Source organism: Aquila chrysaetos, chromosome 5 (assembly GCF_900496995.4).
Source record: "Aquila chrysaetos chrysaetos chromosome 5, bAquChr1.4, whole genome shotgun sequence".
NCBI classification, from domain to species: Eukaryota; Metazoa; Chordata; class Aves; order Accipitriformes; family Accipitridae; genus Aquila; species Aquila chrysaetos.
The window spans coordinates 10,280,442-10,308,263 of NC_044008.1; the positions used below are offsets into that span (position 1 = coordinate 10,280,442).

The 27,822-nt window shown below is 36.3% G+C and overlaps 1 protein-coding gene across 1 annotated transcript in view; it reads left to right on the top strand.

Annotated features, from left to right (window-relative positions):
* Window positions 1–27,822, top strand: part of SEMA3E (semaphorin 3E) — a 148,821-nt gene that overhangs the window by 101,540 nt on the left and 19,459 nt on the right. The window contains exons 5-11 of the mRNA XM_030016018.2: window positions 6,658–6,751; window positions 14,032–14,151; window positions 16,169–16,311; window positions 18,970–19,084; window positions 19,424–19,493; window positions 20,788–20,932; window positions 26,068–26,290. Coding sequence (XP_029871878.1) covers window positions 6,658–6,751; window positions 14,032–14,151; window positions 16,169–16,311; window positions 18,970–19,084; window positions 19,424–19,493; window positions 20,788–20,932; window positions 26,068–26,290 — 910 coding nt within the window. The remainder of the gene's footprint in view (window positions 1–6,657; window positions 6,752–14,031; window positions 14,152–16,168; window positions 16,312–18,969; window positions 19,085–19,423; window positions 19,494–20,787; window positions 20,933–26,067; window positions 26,291–27,822) is intronic.

Consider the following 27,822-nt stretch of genomic DNA (forward strand, 5'->3'; position numbering starts at 1 on the left):
TATTTGGAGCATAGTTTCCTTTATATAAAATTCATTATATTAATTCATTTTCTATTGGGTTTAGATTTTTAATTTCTTGAATGAGTTATTTGGATTTATATCAGTTAGGCACCTACCTAATATTTGGGAAGATAGTTATCAGATACTGCTAATGCACATATTTCTTAGCACCAAAATTTAGTCTGCTTAAATACAGAAGGCTATATGATATAAGACATCTTTTCAAGCCTGACCCAGTATGTTATTTTCTGTTGTTATGCAAATACAAAATGTTTTACTATGTATCTCTTTTACCACATGCCTTCTTGATGAGGCAAATGTACAGATTAAGACAGGTCATGGAGTTGAGAGTTCATTTTGGAGACTTATATTTGAATTATATTTTCTGCTGATTTACAGACATGTTCTGTGATTTTTCAGATTTTTTTTTTTTTAATGGGGAAGTCAAGGTTCATCCTTCCTAAAAGAAGCCTCTGCATAGTGTATTCAGTGTGTCTTTCTATGTCAAAATAAAAATGTAAAGATAAGTGAGTATACAAGAAAGAAGAAAAGAAGATAAAAAAATATTTTGAGAATATACAGAACAAAAGAATATTTGCAAAAAAGTGTCATTTGAATTTATACTAAAAACATTATAGTGCAAAAGAGAATAGAAATTAAGATGAGGTTTATTCTGTGCATTGCAGTTGACTTTCTATTGTGGTCACAAAATTTCTCCAAATTCACTCAGTATTCAATTTCTCACATGAGAAAAAAAATCCAGTTACACCAGTGAAATGGTGTGCAGATCTTATATTTGATTCTTTTTGAAATAAGTTTTTTGGTTCCTCATGTTAGGCTGTGTCAGCGCACATAGGTACATATGGATGTGCAAAATGGCAGACTTTAAAGGTGCAATGTTAAAATTAAACCAGACTTAAAAATTATTTGAATAAATGGGAAAGTACATATGGGCAACAAATGTTGTCTTTGTTTTAAAATAGCACACCTGCTATGTTAAATATTTTTAAATTTTAGTTTCTACAGAATAAAGTCTGTTACTGTCTTGGAGTTTTCATAAATTACATTCATTTCCATGGTGCTGAAGGCTGTCGATAAAGCTGCAACTGTGTCCCACTGTGTACCTAACTTGGTGAAGTTTTTAAATCACATTTTTTCCCATGTGTTACTTTATTGTTTTGTTACTTTGGTTTTCAGATAGTATTAGGAAAAAAAAAATAGAGTACGTGGAACCAGTGAATCCAAGAACAATATCCCCTATTTTGGAACAAGGGTTTCAGAGTCATTCTACCAAAGAACAAGGGCAAAATTGCAACGGACTTAGATGGAAGTGCTCTGTGAGAGGATGTAACTGTGCAAGTGAAAATTAACCTCACAGGTTTTATACAGAGGTTCAAGGAAAGCTTCTGAAAGTGCTGTCTTCAGAGTAGGAATGTGAACATCCCCTTGGCAGCCCTCTCCCTCCCATACTTTCTCCACTTGCAGCTCTCTCTCTTGCTCTGGGCTTCAGCCTCCAACCCTGATGACCCCTGTTGAAAACCCACTTTACCAGGTCACTCAGTCAGCCAGTCCATGGGGATGTCCTTTCCCTCTGGAGACAGCGTGTCCCAGTGTGTTCCATCCCTTCCCAACAGTCTTCTTCCTCAAACAGGGCACTATGACCAAATAAGGTGAATCTTTGATGTTTACAATCCCTTTTTTGATGCTTTAGGAATTCCTTGAACAGCAAAAAGAGCTCATCGTATGACGCTAGCACCACATGGCTTTATTAAGGTTGCTAAAAGAACGTTTCTCATAGTTTCGCACAAGCAATGCATCTCTATTTTATGCTTTCCCATTCGATGCACTTTGCATATGAACCTACTTATTCATAGTTGTCTTTAAAAAAGTCTCAGATATATAACCCCTAGGAAATGAAACACAACGAACAGCTCTTACATGTAATGTCATTCTTACTCTAAGGTTGAATAACTATGAGATCACAGCTAAGAATGAATTTTGTCCAGTGAGTTACAGTAATAGTGTATAGTATAGCCAGTGTTAAAAACTATATTCACAAAATTCTGCACAGTCTCTCCCCACAATACTCTAAATATGATTTACTATCCCACAATATAAGTAACATGCACTTCTTAAAAAAACACACACACCCCAAAACAACCAAAAAAAATACCAACCACAAAAAGGCACAGGTCTCCTGGAGAGCAGATCTTGGCTATACTGTTGGAGCATATGGATACATAAGTATGTAATTAAAGGTTCTGAAATGTTTTAAATTTCCTTGTAAAAAATGCCAGTATGATATATTTTACTTTTTTGTTACTTGGAAAATAATAAAAACTGAAAGTGAAAAAAAAAACCTTACAGAAAATTGAATTATTTTTTCTCATAAAAATAATATCTTAGGAAAACCCAACCAAAGCCTCTATATTTTTAAGTCCCTGATTTAGTGAAAAGATACAACCATTGTATTAACAATGAGAGTAGGCTTAGGTACTTTGCTGAATAGGAATGGAAGTAAGCATATGTTTTAAATTAATCACATGCATAAATGCTGTCCTGAACCAGAGCAAAGCAGCGCTTGGCATTAGAGTAAGCAATTTTCTGCAACAAAAGTTAAATGCAGTCTTTAAATTTTAATGGCTCTGATTGACCTTTTCTTTCATTATTAATTATAGCCTACATTATTCTTCATTGTCTAAATTTATCAATTCATATCAAGTTAATGGGAAAATGCTTGATGCCCTTGGAAATATCTTCTATTCTTTTTAAAATAAATTATTATTTTTATAATAGTTGAAAGTGTATTATGTTTCCTGAGTCATAGGTATCATAAATCAAACCCAGAACCCCATTTCTTTTCCCAAAGTACATGTAGAAATTTGTAAGTCCACTCCCAGCCCTCCATATGTGTTTTTGCATAATTTTTACCCTAATCACTGAAACGTGCCCGTAAAATAAATTGCAATGTTGAATTGCTGTATTGGATAATCTGTGAGGAAACTGTCAGTTTTCTTCTGACATTTCTCAAGGGATTCCAATGTCACAAACAGCAAGGAGGGTTAGAATTATGGTATTAGCCTTCAAAGCTGATTATTAATGTGTAACACTAATTTCATTTAAACTGGCATCCCGTGGAAGCTGACACATCTAACACCTGATGTTCAGATACTTGCCTCAGTGATGGGAATAACTTATTGCAACCATGGAATATTTGGTATGCTGTCCTAAAAGGTGAAAGTGGAAAATCTCTCTCGGAAGAGTCATTGCTTACATTTTCAGTGACTTTTCAGACAGTTACATGCATCTGCAAGCATTTATGAGATACACATCCTGCTTTATGTCAAAATTGGTGAGATCCACTTAAAAACTTCTCCAAGTTGCACTGAAATCCAAATTTTTGTGTACCTTCAGCGTTAGCATTAGATTATATGTTTAAGCTACAATCTTTATTCAGGAATTCCAGCTGTTAAAATGGAGATAATGAAAGGATACTATACATACTGCTTAACATTTTCATTCCATGGTCATATGGTTAGCTGCTTTAAACCCATTCATGTCATGAAAGTTAAAAGAGATGGGTCTTTACCATTGATTATCTTTACCATTGATTTCATTCTGATTCTCAGGGGAATGGTTAACTACATTAGTAGCTTTTTCATTGTGATAGTATAATTTGGTGCACAGTGACACCAAATCCTTCCACATCATCTGGAAGACTCCTATACTGGCCAAGTCTCCCTGGTCTGAGAATCACTGGCATTTTACCCGGGGAAGACCTGAATATGAAGTGTGGTTTAATGATGCCCTGGTAGGATCATGTCTTGTCCTACAGCACAAAAAATTTCAGTTTCTATTCCCTATGCAGGATGAAATATGAGCCATACGCTATAAACCATGAAATACGGATAATACAATTTCTTCAAGTATTGTTTTGAAATAATTTTGTTTCCACACCTGATCACTTTACCTGAGTGTGTTTTTTCTGTAATCAGTTTTAAATTTGTTACTTTTTTCTTTCATGGACAAGTCCATTTTTATTTTACTGTGGGGAAAAGTGAACAGAAAGCATTAAGACTAGAAAAAAATCTATTAAATTTTAACCCTCAGTTTATCTCTCCACTTACTTCTACATCTTTCTCTCTAAAAATTGGGGGGTTTCTTCTTTATTGAATTGATTCATTGACAAATAGTTTAGTTGAGATCCCAGAAGATAAACTTTTTCATGAGTAATTTTATTTTTAATATCTGATTAGAGAATAAATAACATCAGACAGACTGTTTTTAGAAATATTTCCTTTACATCATATTTTATGACAATTATGACTCCCTAGTCCTTTTGCATGGTTTCAGAAGGTTTTTCTTTCCCTTCCTGAGTTCACCTTACTCTTTTTTTTCCTACTGTTGACCCAAAATGTTATGGTATTTAGTTTTGAAAAATACCTGGTATGTGATGTTTGAAAAGTAGGGAATGGGGCTGAGATTTCCACACACAGAGAAATATTTCTTCATTGTTTGACATTTACCCAACAGCATAGGGGAATAGTTACTACTGATGTGCAATTGAAGCTGATACAGCAGAAAATAATATTCCTGCACCACCAGTCTCTACTCAGGGTGATTATTTTCTGCTGCATCAGCTTTAACATCAGGCACTAGTGTGCTAGGGTTAGGCCAATACAGGAGCTTCTGGAGAGGTGAGATTCTGAATGCCTTGTTACCTCGTGAGGTTTAGGACCGTTACTTAAATTTTGTATGGTTTTTGCTTGCTATTTTTATTTTGGGATGTTTTTTTACTTCAGGTAGACATGAAACATATGTCTTATTTTTCCAGACCTGCATTCTGAGTTACATCCCATTTTTATAGAAACTCTGTAGCTAATGGGAATCTTACTTGGAAATGGAGGGGCTTGTGACAAATTCAGGATTAACTGTTTTAAATGAAATGCATAGAAATGTTCAATTATTCATCGATGAGTGGGAAGTAACAGCTCTACAACTTTCCCACTTTCTTTGTATCTTTTTTCTTTCTGTCCTTTTAAAAAAATATTTTTTATTATTATTATTTTATCAGTTTTCCATCCCATGCAATGGTAGTATCTCTTCTGCTTCTTTGCTCCTTGTCTTTTTATGTTTTTTTCAGGAGAGTATAACTGTCATGAGTGGAGCTACCCGAAGAGAACATTAGTTTTGCTTTGGGGGCAATCGCACTTCCTTGGGAAGAGAAAGATTTGTAGGTTGTAGGATGGGATGGGTGGACATAGATGAGTCATCTGAAGGAGAGTGGGCAATAAAGCATTGCAGAGAGCAGACACATAATCAGGTTTCTGTATCTCTCAAAAGCAAAACTTTCTAGGGACCGAGCTGCATATGCTACAGCCCCCTAAAACTACATGAATGTAGCCAACAGAAGGAAAAAGGACCTGATATAATGACATAAGGACTAAAAGGACTACATATACTTAAAAAAGGACTACCAGGACATTATTTTGTCCAGTCTAGATCTTTTCTGTGTGAATATTGAGTTATTCTAATAAATACCTGAAAAGTTAGGTCTAATAAAACCTGATTTTTATGGTTAAAAAGCCTCTTGGACATCTTTGAGAATGTTTGCTGTAAGGGAGAGATCCAGGCAGATCCTCTTCAAAATTCTGGGGGATTTGGGGTCTTGTCACATGTAATGTTATGCCTCACGAAACATCTGTCTTAGTATATTAGCAATGTGAAGCTGAGATTAGTTTACTGAACAGGTAGGTTGCATTTATCCAATATATTGACATCATCTGCATTTCAGTAGACTTTTGAGTAAAACTGTTACACAGAACTGGAACTGCTAGACTATCAAGATGTTTACTAGTCACACACTTGATGGCTGGGTGGCGTATTTTTTTATGAAGCTTTCATAGCTTTCTCTCTATTTGCCCTTTTATTCTCCTCCATCCCCATGTTTTGTGGTATGCTTTTTTGTTAATATATAAATTAAAAAATATTGTGCTGTCACTTGATATTTTAATCAGACATTACTGGGCTATTTTGAGAAAGCTGGGACAAACACAGCACTGCAAACAAAAATTTAAATTCTAAATTCTTTCTCAGCCTTTAAAGCCTTATACAGACAAATTAAACTAAGTTGCCAATACTCTTTTTATACTGATATTCTGTTAAATTCAATGCAGAAATCACATCTGCTCTGAAAACCATAATTGGGGATTCATTCCTAAACATACTTTTATGAAGAAGATATATAAACATCTCAAAGCTACCAAGAGAAGATAACACAGCATGATATATTTAACAACTACTGGGAAAAAAAAAATGTTTAAAGGGGGAAACACATTCCATAGCTAGATATCTATTTAATGTTTAGATAATTTGGAGAAAAGATAGAGGAATCTTTACTCCCTACTCCCACAGAAATGAAATAAATGCAATTTTAGTGCATATTTTACTGATTCTTTCAGGGCAGTGCACACACAAAGGTGATTTGTAGAAACCCAGAGAATTTTTACTAGTACATCAGTAAGTAACCGTAATTGTGTTTTCTCCCTAATGAAGTCAATCCGTTACAAAGGTATAGCAAAGTTAAAGCTCATCTCTCAGGACATTTTTCTTTGCCTGTAGGGTTTACGCTGTTTTCTGTGATTTTTGTTTTTAAAGGATCATCTGTTTCAACTGGAATCGCACAAATTTGAGAGAGGACGAGGCAGGTGCCCTTTTGACCCCAGTTCTTCCTTCACCTCGATCTTAATTGGTAATGATCTTTATGTCACACGCTTCACGGTCTTGTCAATCTGTCATTCTGAGTCTTTCTTCAGCACACCAAAGTGTTGTCAGTCTTCCATTGCAACTTTCCACATGTCAGACTTAATCCTCATGGTGCTGCCCACATTAATACTACATCCTAGGCAGCATTAACTCCAGCAAGGGTGTCTCGCTGAAGTGAGTAGATGTTATATGACACGTGCCATCCTGAAGAGATAATTGATTGTTGTGTAATTTTGGAAACAGTACTTTCCTGCTTTCCTTCAAAGCAAAGCAATATGTCTAGCTCTTTTACACCACTGAGACAAATACACAAAATCTACTATTTTTCATATACTGAGATGTAAACTGAGAAGCAAGCATCTTGTAAAAATGTGAATTTAACTGTTTTTGTATGAACCATTTATTGTTTATATAAATTACAGCTTCTGAGATCAAAATAGATTTTTTTTTCAATGTCACCTTCTAACAAAACTATGCAAAACTGGTGATTCTCTGTTAGGAGAGTTGATCTTATACTCGACAGTTATAAAAATAGATTTCAGTCTTAAGTCCTGCAGTGTCAGAAAGCTGTGCTGAGATATAGTGCTCCTCTGTGCCTTGCTGGTAAATATAACACTGTAGGGCTGGGACCTTTGAAGTTGTAGTATAGCAAACCATATGTTTTTTCCTCTGTGATGTTTTCCTGAAAACATTTTGTGAGATCAAGCAAACACAGTCTTGGCAATATTATAGTACATTGACTAAAAATAGACTGGAACAGCAGGTAAAGGGTGAAAGCTAGATGCATTTAGGGAGTAACACAGTGATTTCTGGGTTTAGAAAACATAAATAAGATGAAAACTGAGCATTCAGAAGGAATAGTTATTAAAAGAAAGAGCTAGAAAAAGAAGCTAAAGATCAAATAAATTTTCAACTTTACAGGGATAAAAGAGTTAGAGGATTTTAAGGCCCTTTGATATTTACATTTGACTTGAAATCTTAAAATCAGACAGCTAAAGTCTTTGATTGTTAACCACAATGATATAGCTCACCCATGGTGGTGAGGAGGTATTGTTCATGAGTGACAGATGTATTTTTATGCGCTAGGTTTATTTGTCCTTTTACATTAACAAATTACTTACAAAAAGAATATTTATCAGTAATGCCAAATCTTTCAAATTGCAGCAATTCATCAAAATATTGTTCATTCCCATTAAGAAAAAATTACAGCTTGAATTCCTAAGAGTTATTGGGTTTAGAAGTCAGGAAAGAATCAGAAAAAATTGCTGTATTTTGACTGACCTTCCAAAATCCATGAAGCACAGATTGTTACGCTTTTCTTCCACCCTTATTTCTAAATTGTTTCTACAGTTTTTAACAGATTCCAGTCTTAGCTTAGCCTGGGAACAAAGACTTATCCCATGGAATTTGCTGTAGGCCTGAAACCTCATGGTCTAATCCTAAAGTCCTTCTCAACCTTTCCTCAGACAGAACTAAGTAAATAAATTAACCTGATCATGTTCCCACTGTGAGATCAATGTGAATTTTATTTGCTTAAATGGAAGCCAGATTGTACCACTGAGCACTTCAAGACTAATGGTTGGTCCTTGTGTTTCTGGCCTATTCATTAGTTTGCCTGGATTATGGGAGGTCCTATGGATCCTCACAGTTTCATCTGAAAGAGAAATCCTTTAAATAAGCCCTTCTCTGATAAATGCTGATCAGAGTCTTGGACATCCACTGACAAAAACTTACTTACAAAATCAATCTCACAAAGCTAACAATTCTGTAATGTGGCAAGATTAACAGGAGAAAATAATATATTTTGTCAGATCACTGATATAACACCAAAAACCAGACAAACTTTCACCTCTTCATCAAAACTAAGATGACCTGAGGAAGGTATTTAGACGCTGTTTTTATAGGCCTCCATTGGGAAGTCTATAATTTCAAGTGATCACAGAATGATATTTTAAAAGCATAAGAGAATTCTTCAGAGTTTATTATTTTATTTATGCTTTTATATTTTTATACTATTGGAATTAAACACTTCCAACATTTAGAAAAATATCCTAAAGAAGTTTGTATTTCCATGTATTCTACTATATTCTACTAACTTCTACTAACCAGAGGCACACAGCTTACAGAATAAACAGAATTAATGCTGCTCCTTAGACTTCAGAACGTATATCCTTTATCTCTATAGGTATCCATTTGAAGAGGTTAGAAGCCATAGATGCAAACATGGTGAATATTACAGAATCTTTTAATTGAGACCTCTAATGTCAAGTGTAGTCTGAAGGAAGGGATGCTCCTTCATTCACCTGAGCCCTGATTCCAGCTCATGGTGGCCATGACCCCATGACAGGAGATGAAAATTGCACCATGCACCCTCCAGGACTGGTCTTCCAGTCTTTCCTCCAATGTTTGGAAGTTCCTTTCTTCTTCATGCACTCCAGTTTTCTTAGAAAGTGAAATCTGCTCCTGGTATGGGGTCAGCGTGCCCTTGGAGGCTACAGCCCAGAGTTGCCTCCACTCTCCTATGTAGGTTCAGCCAATGTGCACGTCCTTGAAAAGGCTTTATGCAAACCTGTTAGCAAAACCTTTCACATCCCAGCATCCTCTTCTTCCTCACTAAACAATTCAAAACCTGTTTCCACCTCTGAAACTCACATTAACACAGCAGCCTACACCAGCGTGCCTATTGAGTAACAGTGAGGATTAGACTAACAAGGAAACTTTACATACCTCTGATAAAAGTTTAAAAGCTTTTAAAATCTTGATCTTGAAAGATCATTTGCACCGTTACTAATTAGAACCAGATTTAGCTAGATTAATTTAGGAAGAAAGAGAATCTCTTGTTCTGTATCTCTTCATGTATTTCAACACATCGGTTAAAATACCCACTTCAAGAAAACAATAGTTCGTGACTTGGCTTTAAAACTAAATATCCATGCTGTCATAAGTTTTATTACAGGTTATCTGACCCAGTGGTAAAGTAGCTTGTGATGAATTCCTCAATTTATGAACAATTAACTTCTAGCAATTTATTGTCAGCATCAGGAAACAGAAGAAATGTTGGATGGCAGACAGGCTGAATAAAATGTGTATGTTTAGATAAACAGCATATAAAACTTTTGGACTTCTATTTCTAATGAACTCTCCCATCTGCTTTCAATAGCCAAAACTATTTTTGATATCAGATCATGCACACTGATTAACTTAGACCACTCTAGCTCTTGAAAGCTGAGAAATGAGTTTATGTCTATGTTTCGTTACCTGCAATATATCACAAGCAAGTGGTGAAAACCTAAACTACATTTGAATATGTTTTTCTTTACGGGAAATCCATTCTGATAATAATTTCTTTTACAGTTTTTACGTTTTTACAGTTTTAAAACAGTTTCATGTATTTGTATCTTTTCTTTTACTCTAAATAATGAACTAAAATACATACATTTTCTCTCAAAACAGAAGACAGAATACTTGACTGACAAACAGAAAATACAATTATACAGAGGAAGTTTACCAGCTAAACAATAGCTAATTCATTTTGAATTTGTTTTTTTTCCTACTGTGAAAAGTATCACTGCTAAAAATGTGAAATGGTATTCTGATTTTAATTGTCATGTGAGTAATAACTAGCTGATGGTCAAAGAAATGCATGAAAGGTGCTGCGGCTAGTCCACTTTGCAGAAACTGATATAATGGAGATTTTACACAAGAAGGACTACTGATGAATAATAGCTTGTATTTACATTACCTTCCAACTGGAAGCAGGTACACAAAACATGCCAGTAATAAACGAAGGAAACCCACTTCTAAGGAGGAAGCAGCCTATATATAGAAATCCCTTGTATATATTAAGTTTTTTAAATTAAATCACATGCTTCAATCTGTTTTACTTTAAGGGTTGTCATCTAGGAATTCTTGGGTTTAGAAAAAAAGGTTTGTATTTGGTTATGTTAATATTTTGCTCTGAGCAAAGGGCAAAAAATAAACATATTTTTTAAGTGGTCCCAACTGAACTTTGATGTATTTGTTTGCTTGAAAAGAATGCTAGTTAAAAAATGTGCATGTGTCACTTGAGCTAAAACTGATTTTTGAGGTCCATGGGATTTTTTTTTGTTTAAATAAGGAAAGAAGTTTCTATTCTTGTTCTAGCAGAATTAACCAGGCTGTGTTAAAACTTAAATTTTAGCAATTTGCAAACACATGTGAAGCTGAGGCTAGACTGGAAGAGAGGAGGAGTGGTGAAGGTCTGTGAAACTGCTCAGTGGATTTTCACTGGAAGACACTAGTTTATCAGTGTGATGTGCAGCAGTATAAAACCCTGCAACCAAGGCGGGAGTGAGCTGATATGTAGTAGTATTTTTTCAATGGAGGAGAAAAGAGGAGGAATCTTGCCAGGATTTTTCAAACCTCAACCTCAGGTTGTCTCTAAATCTAGAATTAGTCTGCACCTCTAAAAACCTAGCAGTGTTCAAAACTTGTAACATGGATTTAAAGGATATGCAAAAGACTACTGAAGAGGAAAAGAGAAGATCCTCTTAATGTCAAAAGTGCAAAAGATCTCAGAATTATGTTGAATGTTCTTGTACGGAGGTCTTTGTCAGTCACACTTATCAGTATTGTCTCATTGCTTTCCTTAGGCGAGGTGACTTGTCTGCTCACACTTGATACTTGTCTTATGTTTAGTTTAGTAACGTCAGGGTAAAAATCGGATTTAATTTCTGTATCTGTGCAATATCTTTCATGGAACAATATCCACCCAAGACTGGAACTTCCATTTTTTCCCCCTCAGGATCTCACAGATAAAATCAGTGATAACTTCCTTGCTATATGGTAGAATGCCATACCAGCAGGTTGGTTACATATACTAACATTTTATACCTGTGTCAAACAGAAGGTATAGGCTTCATATCCAAACTTCTGAACATCTGGACTTATAAATGTCAATCCTGATCACTAGCAATATGTGTTGAATCATTTACCCTGCACTGATGCACTTTCCAAGATTCACGACGGTGCTGAAAGGATAAAAGCATCACATTTTGTATTACACATCACCACAATTAAAAAAAAAAAAAAAAAAAGCCAGTCTGAGATATTTTTCCAATGGAATTCTTAAAGGGGGATTTATGACTAGTATAACACATTAATTAGGGTTGTGAAGATTGTTTGGAACATTATTCAGACACTGGCAAATCCTGTTGTTTAAGTAGCTCTGTGTTGTTTAAAAAATAAAGCTCTCTATTAGTTTTGGGTAACCTTAAATTCTACTGATGCTATTAATTATACTTAATTTTCATTTCACTAAATCATGACCATGTATTTTACAAGGCAATATGCATTCTTTATATGGTGAAGCATAAGGCAGAATTATGCTCAGCTCCAAATCAGCAGAGGTTTCTGAACCAGGCCTGGCTGCCAAACTATAAACTTTTCAGAATCATTTTTCAGGCTTATAGTATCATTCAATGCATATATATCTCTTAAGAGAAACAAAATTCACACTTTGAGGGAGACCAACAAGCAAAATTCTTGCTTTTGGTAGAATTCTTTATAAATGCCAGCAAATGTTATCTGAGTGGATCAATCGTTTATTTTGACTAGGGGGTAGGAAGCTGTGCCACTGAAACCTCCACTCAGATTAGCCACCAACTGGAAATAATTTATTTCCCTCTTCTTGTGCAGTTTGTCCTGCTGTGTTATTTTCTAACATAAGGATGCCACCTAGTGACAATAACTGAATGCTTCTTAAATTGGGCCTAAAAAATTTCTAATCTAAGTCCACAAGGATATGAAATCTATTATTCTTAATGCTTGGTCAGTTAAGGGGAATTGCACCCATGGATAACTAAAAGGTAGAATTATTGCTGGTATTTCACTAAAGTAAAATATATCCAATATCACAATTTTAGACAGGTCAGATAGAGATAGGCTGGATTTTTCAACATATGTATGATCCAGCTGTACCAAACTACATATAGACTTTCAACAGTTACTGGAAATCAGCATATTATTTCTAATATTTTCCTATTCTTGCTTAATTTGTGAATGCCACTTAAAGCCTTTGAAAATGGGACCCAATTTCTGGTCCCATAAATTTTTCAGGAAATACTCATCACCAGTTATGCAGGATGGATACGATCTCAAGTCCTGTCCCCACTTGGTGAATATTTTAAGGATATGAAAACAAGATGTTGTTGGGCCAGAAAAAAAATAGGCTGTTTTTCTCTGTCCACTGAACACCTAAGCCCCTCAGCCAGCAAGTTATACCTAAACTGTAGTTATTTCAGGTAAAGTGGAACAGCTCCAGTAGGCTGGCTGGAAAACCCCCTCAGCCTAATAAAACATGTGCTTGTTTATAGAAATCACTTCTAAGGTAGCAGGTACTGCTTCTTATCTCATCAACTGGGGAGATAACTGCATCTAGCCCTCCAGTATTTTCAGTATGTGCTTCACTAATGAATCTTTTTTTCAGCCATGTTTTGCACAGAGCCAAATCTGATAACTATGCTCAGGAAACACTGCCCTGTTTGGGGTCCAATCTGTGGATTCAGGCATGGTTTAGCCTTGAGCTGTATCCATGCAGTGTAGCCCAAATCACTGGTTTGGTGCAGCTATCGCTATTCTTTTCCTTAGCACTGCATCCTCTGAAACCTGCTGCTGCATTTTCATCCCATTTTCTGGCTCCTGTTATTTGTGGCTCTTCATAAACCCAACATGTCCCTTCCAGTTCTGGGGCCAAGCAATTTGTTGCTTCTAATTAGCAAGACCAGGGCACGTCTGGAAGTGCTCAGAAGCAAACCACTGGCCAGAACCTTTGCAGTGGTGAAAATTTAGGTGCTGACAAAGGGTCAGTGTCTCTAGGGCCAGGCACTAGCTGAATGACAGTGAGATCTTTGAACTTAGGTGCCTGATGTGGGCAATGTTATTGTGGCAGGTGTGGTTAGATGTTAATTTAATGCCTTCATGTTTTGCGTGTGAATCTATCCCGAAGTCACTAAGTCAGTTTTGAAAATGAGGCCAAGCCCACGAATGAAATTTAAAATTCTTGTCCTCGTGCTGTTCCAACTGTAAATGTTGCAGTGCTGGCTGGAATGATGTCCATATACTCTTTAGACTACATGTAACTTAGTGACTCACCTTCTTACCTGAATTTGAGCAAATACTAATGAGCCAGGTTTATAATGCAATTCCTATCATATGCAATGAAATTAATATGTAGAGCATTACCAAATCGTTTTGTTTTGGTTTTGTTTTTTAATGTATGATCTGCAGGTGGTGAACTTTTTACTGGTCTCTACAGTGACTACTGGGGAAGAGATGCTGCTCTCTTTCGCACCATGAATCGCATGGCCCATCTCCGAACTGAACCCGACAGTGAGCGCCTGTTGAAAGGTATGGGAAGGAGGAGGAGGAGGAACCAGAGGTGTTTCAGATGACTAGACAATTTCTGTTTAACCAGAAATTAAAAAGATATTGTTCATGCATATGTATATACATTTGGAGTTGAATTTGTTTAAACTACCTCTTTTGCATGAAAGTTTTCATGACCCCCCTGCCAGGATGAACAAATTAAAATCTTTACTTTGATTACATATTGGATTTAACAAGCAGAACTTCAAAAACCTTCATTTTGCACTTTAAAAATTTATTTTAATTTATACTCTGAACATTCTATACTATTTCATAATATGCCAGATATAATTAAAATAATATTTTAAAATTTTCTCTTTAATTAATGGGAGTTTCTAAATAGAACACAGTACTCTTTTTTTCTCAATGAGATCATTTTGTCTTTATGTTGCAATAAAACAACTCAATCTTTGCCAAGTTGTGTACTAAAGAGATATCATGCAATAACGCAAAATAATAAACATATGATGATCATACAGTTAAATGAAATAAAAAGTTAAAGCAGGTTATTTTAAAGGAGAAAATTAAAATATTCCACAAGAAAAATACTGCGAAAAATCATGTGCTGGGAAATTTAGAATTTGTTTCATACTCTTCAATGTGAAATGTAACTGAATTTCAAAGTGTTGAAATTTCTGTGAAATGGAGAGTCAGGACCTTGATTTGTTTTGCTCCCAAAGTATTGCAGTATTTCATGATGAGAGTGACATAATTACTGCTAATGTTTGGCAAGGAGAGTCAATAATTGCCTTTTATGGTGATTCATATGGTGAGCATCATCTTTTCAGTGAAAGGACATTGAAGTTTTTTCTCTCAAATTTCAAGGAAGTTTTCCCCTGAATCAGAAGAGAGAAAATAGTTCTGCTGCATATTTCTTCCTACACAAGTATGGCCTAAGACTTGAATTAAATAATTTTTTTTTTTTTTAAATATGTTTAGAACATTCTTACATCTGCTTTAAGTCCAATACTTAGAACCTTGCCGAACAGAGTGTTTAGACTGTATCTATATGGATAGCAACAGTCAGGTGGATGTTCACAATATGCAGGTGAACTTTCTCTTCTCTTCTCTCTGGAAGATTTCATTTTTTTAGATACAGAATTCTCAAACTTTGCTTTTCATTTTGTCTATACTTGAAATCTAATTTTGCAGAAAGGCAATATTTTAAAATCTCTATTAAAAACACTTCAGAAAATTAGCAAGTGCTGTATCAATGTCTTAAAATCCAATGACTGTTTTCATAGGACAGGAAGTTAGAAAATATTTACAGTACCCACTGCTTCTTAAGAAATCATACTAATTGTATGAATGACATTCTCATTTAAAGAACTTGTAAAAACTTTGCTACAATTCAGTGAGATGAAACCATTTACAGTTCTGCTTGGTGTGGGGTTAAAAGGTATACAGGCATGGACTGAAGTCTGAACTTAGGTTTCAATTTTGCAGCAAAATGTCAAAACAGGAAAAAATTTAGAAGGTTTTCATTTCATGACAAAGATACACAATGCATCTTCTGTCTATGAAGATATATGTTTATATAGAATCTATTAGGTGAACTACCAGAGATTTTTCTTTATCTAAAAGGCCGTTTGTCTGAAGTTGACATTCCTACACATGGTTTGCATGAGATCAGAGATTGTTATGTGAATATTAGTGCCAGGTTTTAGCCTAATCCAAATTAAAATATATAAACCCCAGAGAATGGGACTGGAAAGAGGTCTTTTTCTTGCACACATACAAGGAAATATTGATTTGTGAATTGGAGCTATAAAAATAGTTTGACATTAATGTATTCCACATGTTCTATAGATATCCACCCACAAAAAAAAAATAGATTTTTTTTCCTATCACCCTATTCCCCTTAGGTAGCTTTCTGACTGACAGATCCCTGATTCTTTAATTTTATTTTTTCTTTGCTACCAGCTGATTTTAAGGATTGAAAAAGTAAGAGAAAGTTTTAATAAACTTGAATTCAATTCATTTTTGTCTTCTTTTAAAGAACCAAAATTCGTTGGCTCATACATGATTCCTGACAATGAAGACCACGATGATAACAAAGTATATTTCTTCTTTACTGAAAAAGCATTAGAGGCAGAGACAAGCACTCATGCCATATATACCAGAGTGGGACGCGTATGTGCGGTAAGATCCTTTTTCTGATTCCCCAGCTAAATGAAAAAAAAGCATGCTGATTTCTTTGGTCCTTCTTGCCCAGGCAAAAATGGCATCCGTTAATGTATGTGGGAGTAAGTTATAGGTCTGAATGAAAACCCTACATCTAAACAGCCTCAAGCATTAGAAAATTCAAAAGGGATCCAAAATCTGGGCTTGAAGCCGAATTTTGCTGAGAGAGAAGGGCAAAGTTCAGAAATCTTGTTATTCAACTCCACCTCTCTGTGCTGATATGTGGTAACAGTAATAGCAGTTGCCCACAGGACTCTCTTACATCCGTATTCTCAATTCAGATCAAGGCTCCAATGCCCTTAGTATTGGCTGTAGGTCCAGGGCCTCTTGTAGCTCTCACAGCTGACATAAATTGATGTCCCTTCACATTCCTGGTGAGAGGACCAGCCCAGCCACCAGTCCTCTCTGACATTCCCTCTTGCCTTCCCATTTGGTCAGCAAAGAGCAGACTTAACTCGCCTGCATTTGTGCAGGGTCGATGGCTATCCTGTCAGTCAGCTGGATAGGACCAGAGGCAATGGGCAAAGATTGAAACACATGAAATTCCACCTGAATGTAAGAAAACATTTTTTTACTGCCAGGGTGGTTGAACACTGACAGAGGTTGCCCAGACTCTTCATCCTTGGAAATATTCAAAACCTGACTGGACATGGGCCTGAGCAATTTGCTGAGCAACTTCCCCAAAGCAACTTACTTTGAGCAGGGCAGTTGGACTAGATGATTTCCAAAGGTCCCTGCCAAATTCAACTGTTCTGTGATTCTGTAAATTTTGAAAACCTCTTTCGATGCAAGAACAATAGGAGGGGTGCAATGTCAATTATCTATAGAGAGTGCTTTATAAATAGTAGCTAATTAATATTTTCATTTCATCTCTCATTCCTCTTCTTCTCAACAGCAACTAAGGAAAATTGTGCAGCTAGGAAACTAGAACAAAGGATTGAATTGTCCAGCCAATTGTTATCACAGCCAGGCATAAAGTTTAACATTAGGAACAGAAATGTCACAAGGAAAGACCTTGCTTCCCTCCACTGCCCTGCACGAGTACCCATTCCCACTCAGGCCATGCTCCTGGTGTGTTGATCCCAGCTCTTTTTGGCTCCCTGGCCCCCCACACAGGAAGGAGATCTCAGGCAGTTGCTGGAGAGGAGCACTGTTAACACACGGTCTCCCAGATTAAGCTGCCCATAATTGGCCCTCTCTGAGCAGTTGATGAAGGTTGGGTGCATTCCTTTTCTATTAATTGAACTACGGTAAGGCTGATGAGAGGAGCTCTCCCATTCCCATTGGGACTACATCTGCTTGATTAAAGGAAGGAATAAGAAGTTTATTTCTTAGCATCTGATTTTGTTTCTGAAAAATATTGCATTCCCCCTCCTAACTGTAGGGGATACATTCCTAAAACTATTGGGCAAAGAACAAGATACAATTTAAAAATCTTCTGTCACCTCAATGTATAGTATATGTCACATATGCTCACCAGCATACTACCTATTAAAATTTCTTGAGGAGAACTTATGTCTAACTTAAAACATCTGAAGTATGCAAAGTACCAAATTGCAGCCTAAAAAACTAATGTTCACAAAGTCAGTTGGCTCTCTGAATTCGAGCCTGCATCAAGATCTGAAGTAGAATTCTTTGGCCTATGTTCTGGTAGATGTCTGAACAGATCATTTTAATAGTTCCCTGTAGTCTGAAATATATCCACCTGAGTGTCTTTTCTCTAGCCATGGGTTAAACCAAAATCCAGCAGACCTTTCTCTTCCACTTGTCCAAAACTCCAAATCCTTTCTCATCTGGACATTAACTTCACAGATTTTGCAACACAGAGGCACCTACTCTGTATATTTCTACTTTTCTCAGGAAAAGAGATCTCTGTTTTTGTAAGATCTCAATGTGAAGCTGAGGAGATCAATTAATTTCAGTAGTTTAGAATGAAGTTGTGAGAGTTTTGCAAGCCTATTACAGAGTCTTCAACACTAAGTTATACAGTCTACCTGAATATAAGGTCATAGCTTTGAGGATGCTGCCCTAAGGTTACAGAATCTGATTACTAAGTAGTACTAAATGCCCCCTTTTCTTGACAGTCCAACAGTTGCAATAGTATGAAAAAGATGAGACAGCCATAGCAAAGCAGGAGTTATTTAAAGTTGTTGAGAACTTATTAGAACACCATGTAGAGACACTTGCCTCAGACTTGCCCCAGCTGTACCAGCTCTATAGATAGATATAGGGCTTCAGTTTCCAAATGTGTTGATATAACCCTGCACTGAGCTCCTGAAGCAAAATTAAACTTTGCTAATGTACTCAGTACATCCAGTTAACAAAAATGAGATATAAAAAAGCTTTATAACAGCTGTGTAGTTAAAACTATCCATGGATGCCGTACAGAATTAAAAATTCTTATAAACCCACAGCTCTTAATGAGACCTGAACTTGATCAGTGCAATCCTACTTGAAAACTGACTCCAGAGAAATAGTACTAGTAATAGACATGTGGTTTGAAAATGCATGCTTTTGACATTAAAAGATACAATGAGCAGCTAATTCAGCAGAGATGTTTGTGCTTCTAGACTTACTCATTCAAATTACCATCAACATTTGTTTCTTTCTATGCAGAATGATATGGGAGGCCAGCGAATGCTGGTGAATAAATGGAGCACTTTCCTCAAAACCAGGCTAGTTTGCTCTGTGCCTGGGAGAAACGGAATTGATACACATTTTGATGAATTAGGTAAATATGCTAGACTGCAACAAACTTAAAACCATCATACAAAACACACACTTTCATGATAACACATTTTACTGTCACATATTGTACTTGCATTCATTAACAGGGAATGGTTGTTAGTGTTCTGTTTCCAATGTGTATGAAGTTCTATAGATATGGAGTTGACGATCAGTTATGCCTTTACTTATTGCATTGTTTTTAAAGATTGCTTTTAAAATCTGCATAATATTAAATAGCATATATGAATAAAATAGGATTACACTTTTAACAAGCAATGAAGTTGCTCTTTTGGGGCTGAGAAAAGTAGTTTGCTACCAATAACATTGGATTTAATTTTTACAGAGGATGTCTTTTTGCTGCAAACTCGTGATAACAAAAATCCAGTGATATTTGGCCTCTTCAACACTACAAGGTAAACAACTAGAAGAAATAATAGCAGCAATAGAGGAATGTTTGAACAGCCTATTGAGAGATAGACACTGCATGATAAATATCCCTTAGCAAATACATAGTAAGCAGTTTAATCCCTGTTCTATTCACAGTGGGCTTCCTTGTTAATGTAAAAACTGCTCTATGACACTCAGGGGCTTGAAGTCTCATTCAATGATCCGGTCTATGTGGATCATAAATTAATTAAATGTTTCTCTGCTTGAAAATTTCCTAGTATCGAAGTATATGCACTCCTGCATGCTTATAAGAGCAGCTTATCAGAGCCTCCTGTCTCCCTTTAAGAGATCCACTGTAATTCAAGTTTAAGTAGATAGCAGCTTAAATTCCTACTAACTTCTTAGTGAAGCCTAAAACACCAGCTGTGGTGTTGCTGGCAGCCTCATTTTCCACTGCAGCCTAGTTCAAGGCAAGCACGCAGTACCTGTTTCTTGGACATCAACTGTTAGTTTAGGATGTAACCGGCAGAGAAGAGTAACTGTGCTTTTGCCACTATTTTTCTCTCCTGATTTATTTTTTTCGTATAAAGCAAGGCAGATCTGGTCCTCTAGGGATGCAGGTACCTAGTATTTCCCACTGGCTCCCTATGCCAATAGAGAAAGGTGGGCACCTAATTAAAATGGTTTGGATCACCTTCTAGAGTCTTCAGAGATAATTTCTTTGTAGAGAGCACTGACGATTCTTTAAAAAAAATATGAATCGCTTCTCCAGAACTAAATGAATAAAGTTTAAAAGTAAAAAAGATACTTTTATGTGGATTGATCTACATAGAGTGATCCTGATCATCTAACTAATAACACCAACCAACATTCCCACTCAATATAAAAAAACTCCTGTTCATTTCAGTCAGCATTGGATGATTCCCATCTTTCCAAAGTAACAACAGGAAAAATCTTAGAGAAAAATGGTAAACTGTTTAAGTCACTAATGAAAGACATATAAGACCTGAGTTGAGTTTGCTGTGCTTCCTCTGTGTTTATAAACAAGTAATTTAAAGCCTGTGTCCACCATCTTCAAATTTGGGGGTAACAACACAGAGCTTCCTCAGAGAAATGTTATAAATATAAATACACTAAAGACTTTGTAAAGAACATTGGATACAGCAGTTCTAAGGCGAGCATATAGGAAACAATAAGTAGTTTTCTTCTCCCTGAATACTTTTGAAATGTGACTTATTTTTACTTATACAATAATACCAGTATTATATGTACAGAACGTGACATATTGCTTTAATAATGTCTTTGAATTTTATTTCATAGCAATATATTTAGAGGATATGCTATATGTGTTTACCACATGGCAAGTGTCCGAGCAGCTTTCAATGGACCATATGCTCATAAAGAAGGACCTGAATACCACTGGGCTTTGTACGAAGGGAAAGTACCTTATCCTAGACCTGGTTCAGTAAGTACAATCTATTTTTCATTGCTTTTTGGGAAGAAAAAGCAATCCCCAAAAGAATTTGGGAAGAAAAAGCAGACTGCTGCTAATGTACAAATCTTCCTGACTTCACAGTCCAGGATATATTTATTTGAATATATACATACTCTGGAAAAGTATTTCCAGGCATTTCTGGAAAAGTGTGGAATGGCTCATCAATAAGTTTAATCAAGTACTAGAACCATACATTTCCCTAAGGAAAATAGTGGAATTATGTATATAAGGTTTTTCAAAATCCTATTGGGACTTGAATTTAGCAACCTTGTGTTAAGTCCTAAGGTCCCAAAGTTAGGACCCCAGACAACAGCAGTAGAAAGAGGCACCTCTAGAAGGTGGGTCAGATGCTGCGGTCAGAAGCAGTAAGTGTATTACCTGGGAAGGAACCTCACTTTCTATTGAGCCTAGAATAACTGTTCTTCTAAATTTGGCTGCTGACATATTTTTTGCATCTGAACCTTGATAACTTTAATCTAATTGCCAAAGAAATAAATGCAAAATCAGATTTACTTAAGTGCATTGAGTGAACCATGAGGTTTATTTCTAATGGAACTTTCTGCAGAACAAATTCTCCCTACTGACTTGACTTGAGAAAATAAAGCCGGGATGAACTAGAAACATGTACTTATATTTACATTAAATATATATATATATTTAAGATACATGCAATATTTTCCAATGTAAACAAGATTATTACTGGAAGAAACAAGCTTACACAAGGCAATTCACTTTCCTTCTATTGCCTGCTGAAACCAGGGCACTTAAGAAGTGTTAAAGGAAGGGGAAAAAAAAAAAAAAAAGACGATCCACTATTTCAAGATCAGGTGGTTCTGGTTCCTTTTTTCATCTCTTTTTCAAAAAGGATAACATTTCAATATTTCTATAATTTAGATCAGTGCACAGGTTAGAAATGAGACATAAATTTTGTAACAAAAGTAACTAATCAGAATAAACACATTTGTAGATAGGGAGTAAATCCTCCATCACCTGAGGACCTGAGGTCATTCTCTCAAGACTGGTCCTTTCTAGAAGCAATGGTCTAGCATCCTCAGAATTCATTTGTTTGCTTTCAGACATCAGAGAGTGAGATTTTATTACCCTCGTATCAGGTTCCTGAGCTTATTAACATTCCTGTTCTGTATCTCTTACAAAGAATATAGAAATATTAAAAACAATGTTGCAAAGAACCAAACTCAGCAACATCACTCACTCTTTTCTCTAATTTTCACACAAGTTTCTTTACAATTTTCTTTTTTTTTTTTTTTCAATGAACATTCAGTGAAGAAAGGAAACAAGACATATTTTGAAAATGCAATTAATCTGGCAACTATTGTATCATACTCCGCAACTATAGAGGTGCTGTCGTGTAGAGAGTTGTTCCTGCCTGGCACTTAGATTTTTCCTTTCCTAAATAGAAATTCTGGAGGAAATCACAAACTCATTACATAGAGGCAGGTAATTAATTTCTACAAGGAATTCCTAATTTCTACGTTGATTTCCCAAAGGCATCACCAGTAGTCTTCATCTCAAACTCTTTTCCTGTTTCACTCTCTTTTTAGGTGTTTCTCAAGTTTCTCTCCCTGTAGCCCCTTAGCCCGGGACACTCACATCCCACCTAGGGGGGTGAGGAGGGCAGTCCTGCTTTCACTGCCCATCAGTGCGGCTTGAGGGTGCCCTTTGTCTGGCAGGGTCCCGTCAGCATCTCCCAGCAGAAGCACAGCCGGGGTGTCCCTCACCTTCCCCTTGCTGCTCCAAGTTGGGGGAGCCCCACCTGGCAATGCCAAGCTAACCCAGGGAAGCATCACATCCAGGATTTCTTCCTCGCTCCACACCTTTTGGGAATACAACTACTTACCCACCCATGGCAATTGTCATCTGCGGCAAAGCTGCTTTTGTTTACACTTGCTGAAGGTCTACCCCTGATCGTGTCAGCATTGTGCAGATTTTTGACTCTGTGAGATGCAAAGACATTTCTAATAGCTGTTTGGCTAACCCCCACCGCCCCAGTTTTCACACTTCACCTCTTTATCTTCTCGCAGGCTAGGGGCTCGCTCTCTGGAGCTTAACAGTGGAATAAGCTGTTGCTGGAGCATTGCTTTCAGGGTTGTTTTTCCTTTAGTAACTGAATCAATATTCTCTTTCATACTAAAAGCAATCATTTGCAAAACTAAATGTTGCATACAATTCATTTATCGCTGAGTGGCAGGAATGAGAGGTGAAAAGGCCTATTAGCTTATCTAGTCCATGCCAGTAGAGCCTTTCTCCCTGTAGTATGACTTCAAATGCATGTCCTCTCTCATTTTAAATTAACGTTTTTCCTCTGCTTCTCCAGGGGTTAGAGACATAAGTCAAAATGCAGAAGTGGATGCTCCAAAAAAAGAGATTATCTAGGGTTTAAACATTATTAATATGATTTGACCATCTTGGCCAATAAGCTACCACTGTAGCAGTGCTGACATCAATACCAAATGGTATTTTGTTTGTTCGATGTAGACCAAAGTCATTGGTGTTGAGTCAGGATAGAAAATCAGATAAGTAAATTATCACATTTTGAGCAAAATGTTTGAATTCATAGGAATTATTGGGTTCCTATTTAACATTTTGTATAGCAAATTTACAGGTTTTGAAGTTTTACCAAATAATGAGACAGTACCGTGCATGGATTACACAATGGCTATATATTTCACAAAGATTATATGGTCCAAGTTCTTTAAGTGGTATTAATTTCTTTTTTCCAGGCAGTAGAACACCTCACATATGTTATTTGGACTAGCATTAAACACAGGCATGAATTTGGTATTAATGACTACAGTTATTACATTGATATCTCCTAGCACTGAAGATTAAATGGTGTTTTTTTGGCAAGCAGGAGAGAACACTGAGCCAGCACTTCAGCAAAGTTGACGATGATTTACAGAAAGGCTGCCCTAAGTTCCACTCACTTTCAATGCTTCTCTCCCTTGGCTCTGAACGGCCACATTTGGGTCAGACTGGGCTGTAGCCTTCCCAACAGGCAAGCCATAGCAGCTGAAAAAGATATAAAAGAAGAGTGCAAGTAATTTTTCCAATGTCATAGAACAAGTTAGTTGAGGAACCAGGTCTTTCCTGGGTGTTAGTCAATTTAATCATGTTTGTCTCTGTATGTTGCAAAGCACATCAGAGGCTGAAGAAGTTGGCTCTGCCAGCAAACGGAGGATTAACTGATTCATTTTCAGCTGCTCAGTCAGAGCACAATTTAGAGGTCTTTTCAATGCTTTTCCAGTAGCATGAGGAGAAAGCATATTTCAGGCTGTAGCCCACAGTGTTAGGTTTCTCACACCAAAGAAAAGGTCAGCATATTGGTAAGTTGAATCCCACTACCTTTCCCATTACAGGACTGACAGCGACAAGAGGCCAAAAATAACCTACTATTAGGCATCTCTGAGAGTCAGCGCTCTTTGATCTTAGCTATAGAATGGGTAAAGAAGGAGTCTATAAGGAATGAGAGTAGACCTTAAAGCTAAATAAACAGAAAACCGCTGTTAAGAGACGCACAGGTTCTGACAGACTGCAGTCCGCTCCTCTCTGATGTCTGCTTGAAGCACTGCTTCTGCCATCATCTCTCTACTCCTGTTTTGCTGATTCTTTTAGTGCATTTGGACTGTGATGCTTCTGGGAATGACATCAGTTACCTCAAAAATGGTGTTGATAGACTTCAGAGATGGCTGCATCTACTGTTTCCTTTCTAGACTACTTGATTTTATTTAATTAAAAATGAAAAGCCTGTGAAGGATTATTTTTATTAAATCTCTCCAGGGCTAGAACTTTGCAAAGGGAACCTGGCAATGCCTATTCACTTGATATGCTGTGCAGTGCATGGCAAGCAGAGGCTTAGCCTGTCTTCATGCTCCAGCTCTGTCTCTTTATTGCAAACAGCCGGTGAAATTCCATCACTAGGTTGATTATGCAATTACTTTAAAGTCAACACTGAACAAATACTTTCCTGTATCTAAGCCCAAAAAGTGGAAACAAACATTGCCCCACTTGACAAGTGCAGGAGTTTGTTATTGTCAATTACAGTTGACCACAAGTTTAAAATTACCGTTTCTAGTAAACATAAAGAGTATTTTATTTCATTTTATTGACTGAAAAATCCAATTTAAATAGGGAAAGGCTGCTACTGTGGTTTTGCTTGAAATGCTTCTTAAAACCACACTGTCTTATGAATATTTGGAGAAAGTAAACGGTTACTGAGATACTTCCAGCTTGATCATAAATGGCTTCAATTAGACATCATGAAGCAAATTGAAAATGTAGAATCTACGTTCAGTTAGGGAACACTGTATCCTTCATAAAGCATCCTAAAATTAACTTCTCTGTTTAACTCATTAAATTATCCCTAATTGCACATTGACCAAAGGAGTAAACCTCTTTTAATCAATCTTTGACATAAAGTCTATTTGCTTTGCAAAACAGTAGATTGATCAATGCAAACATTGGTATTTCAAGCTAAACTGTGATATATAATACTGTCATCGTGAGTTAGGAATTAAAATCAAATGTAATACTGTTAGAATGCCTGAGATCAAGAATTACTGTTGTTGCTGGCATCATTTTTAAGTGTCCTTACTTTCTTATGGTAATACATTTTGCAATCAAAAGTAATAAGACTAGAGACTGATTTCAAGCATTAGTATTCTGCTGACTTTACAATGCTGTGTCTCTACTGGGATAGGAAACCCCTTTCTCCTAACTCTGTCAACGCCCATTTTGTTTACATCTTCAGTATGAATCTGGGAAAGACATAAACGCTGTTTTTTTGTCAAAATCTGAAAGTGTCACTATTTATTCTGCTCTTAGTATGTCAGAGAGGAAGGAGCTCTCTCTTTCTAAACATGACGATGGCAAGGCTCTGTTCAGCATCCCCTTCTTGGCTTCTCATGATTAATAATTCACACATGCATAAAGCATAGGGTTCACTGTCCCAATTCCTACTGTGGTCTTCTATGCCTGGTTTTATGCCAGGTTTTCTGTAGACTTCTCATTACCCCTGAAAACAAGACTTGTCTCTGACAATTTATTTGGCAAACCTTCAGGATAATCTATGTTTTATGCTTTTGCAGTGTGCCAGCAAGGTGAATGGCGGTCTGTACACTACCACTAAAGACTATCCTGATGAAGCTGTCCATTTTGCCAGGAGTCATCCACTGATGTATCAGCCCATCAAGCCTGTTCATAAGAGACCAATACTCGTTAAAACAGATGGAAAGTACAATCTTAAGCAAATAGCAGTGGACAGAGTGGAAGCTGAAGATGGGCAATATGATGTCTTGTTCATTGGCACAGGTAAAGAAGATAATTGATTTAATAGGGTTTTTTTTACCTCCAGGATGAATGCAATTAAGTTGTGTATAGTCCAAAAATAAAAAATCAATACAACATTCCTTTTTAACAATCATTCTTTTCATGACTGTGCCAGTTGTCACCTTACAGAAAAGGTTAGTCATTCTAGACGTGTGCTTCACTGTGCTGATAACATTATATAGAAAAATAATGGTAGGGAAACATTTAAAGACTAGGAAGAGAAACTTAAGTATAGGATTGCAATTTTTTTTTTTTCTTTCCAAAACAGAACCTTAAATTAAATTCCTGAACAACTTGCCTTATTTTTAAAACTTCAGAACACAATTATGTATCTGATCATAGTTCTGAGCTGAGACCTAGAGACCTGAGAGAACCAAAGGTGATATGATTTTCAAAAATATCAGTTCAAGTTACTGGTTTTATTCCAGAGTTTATTTTCCACAGTTCATTTTCCCCAGTTCTGGAGACCGCAAGTCTAGCTGATACCATTAAAAAGAAACTGCCAGCTTCCAGATTTAGATTACAACAGAGCTCAAGGAAGGAAGGAGGAAATACCCAAGTTTCTTAAAAAGAAACTGTTAGAAGTTTTCTGCCAAGCTTTCTTGTCTTTCTTTTGTGCCATTTTCATAAGATACAGAGAGCTTGTTTAAAGAGGTTTTTTAAACATCTACCAAACAAATATGATTAAGGTAAAATATACCATAGACCTGCCCTAACTTTAAGCAAGCAGAGAAAAAAAAACACATTCTAATAGTATTTGAAAAATAAGAAAATAAGAAGAAAGTCTGGAAATAGACAAGACTTTAGTCACATCTAATCTGTCTGGAAAAAATCCAAGGATTCATACATTCACATTTTATCAATTTAACAACAGGAGTGGTATCACAAATCATTTTGACCATTTTGTCTAGGAAAGCAGTTACAGTGAATTATTTTTTACTAATGAAATTCCTCTGATAAGCACATTTCAGTGTTGAGAACATTCAAAAGAAGCATGTTTGTAGAATAGCAAAGGCTTATTTATATTAGTGCTGTTTTCTAAGCTTTTAAATGGCCTCAGTATGGTCTCAGTATTGGACTTTGTGCAGTCTATAAAACATTTTGCCATGTGTCACTTATTTCTGTACAGCAGATTTTATAATGGTGCCTAGATTTTTCATATTTTCCACTTCCATTTGTGATTTGAGATACTGTATCAAATACTCTTGTACACAAATCCTTTGTTCAGCAATGTTGAATCCGAGAGGACTTAAGTGTATGCTTTAGAGCTGTGCTGGACTGGTACCCAACAGCTGCTTAGTCTTCTCGAGATGTCTAATCTCAGGTGACAAGAAATTCCAACATAAGAATTTGGGATTTAGAAACTCTAAAACGTACCCTGCAATCTCTGCTCTGGCAAAGCTCCCATCAAAAAACTTACTGCTTCTCTTGGCAATATAATATTAGAAAGGGTTAATCTTTTTTTATCCAAGTCCAACACCTGCTGTGTAACTTAAGTAAACAGGGTCTTACAG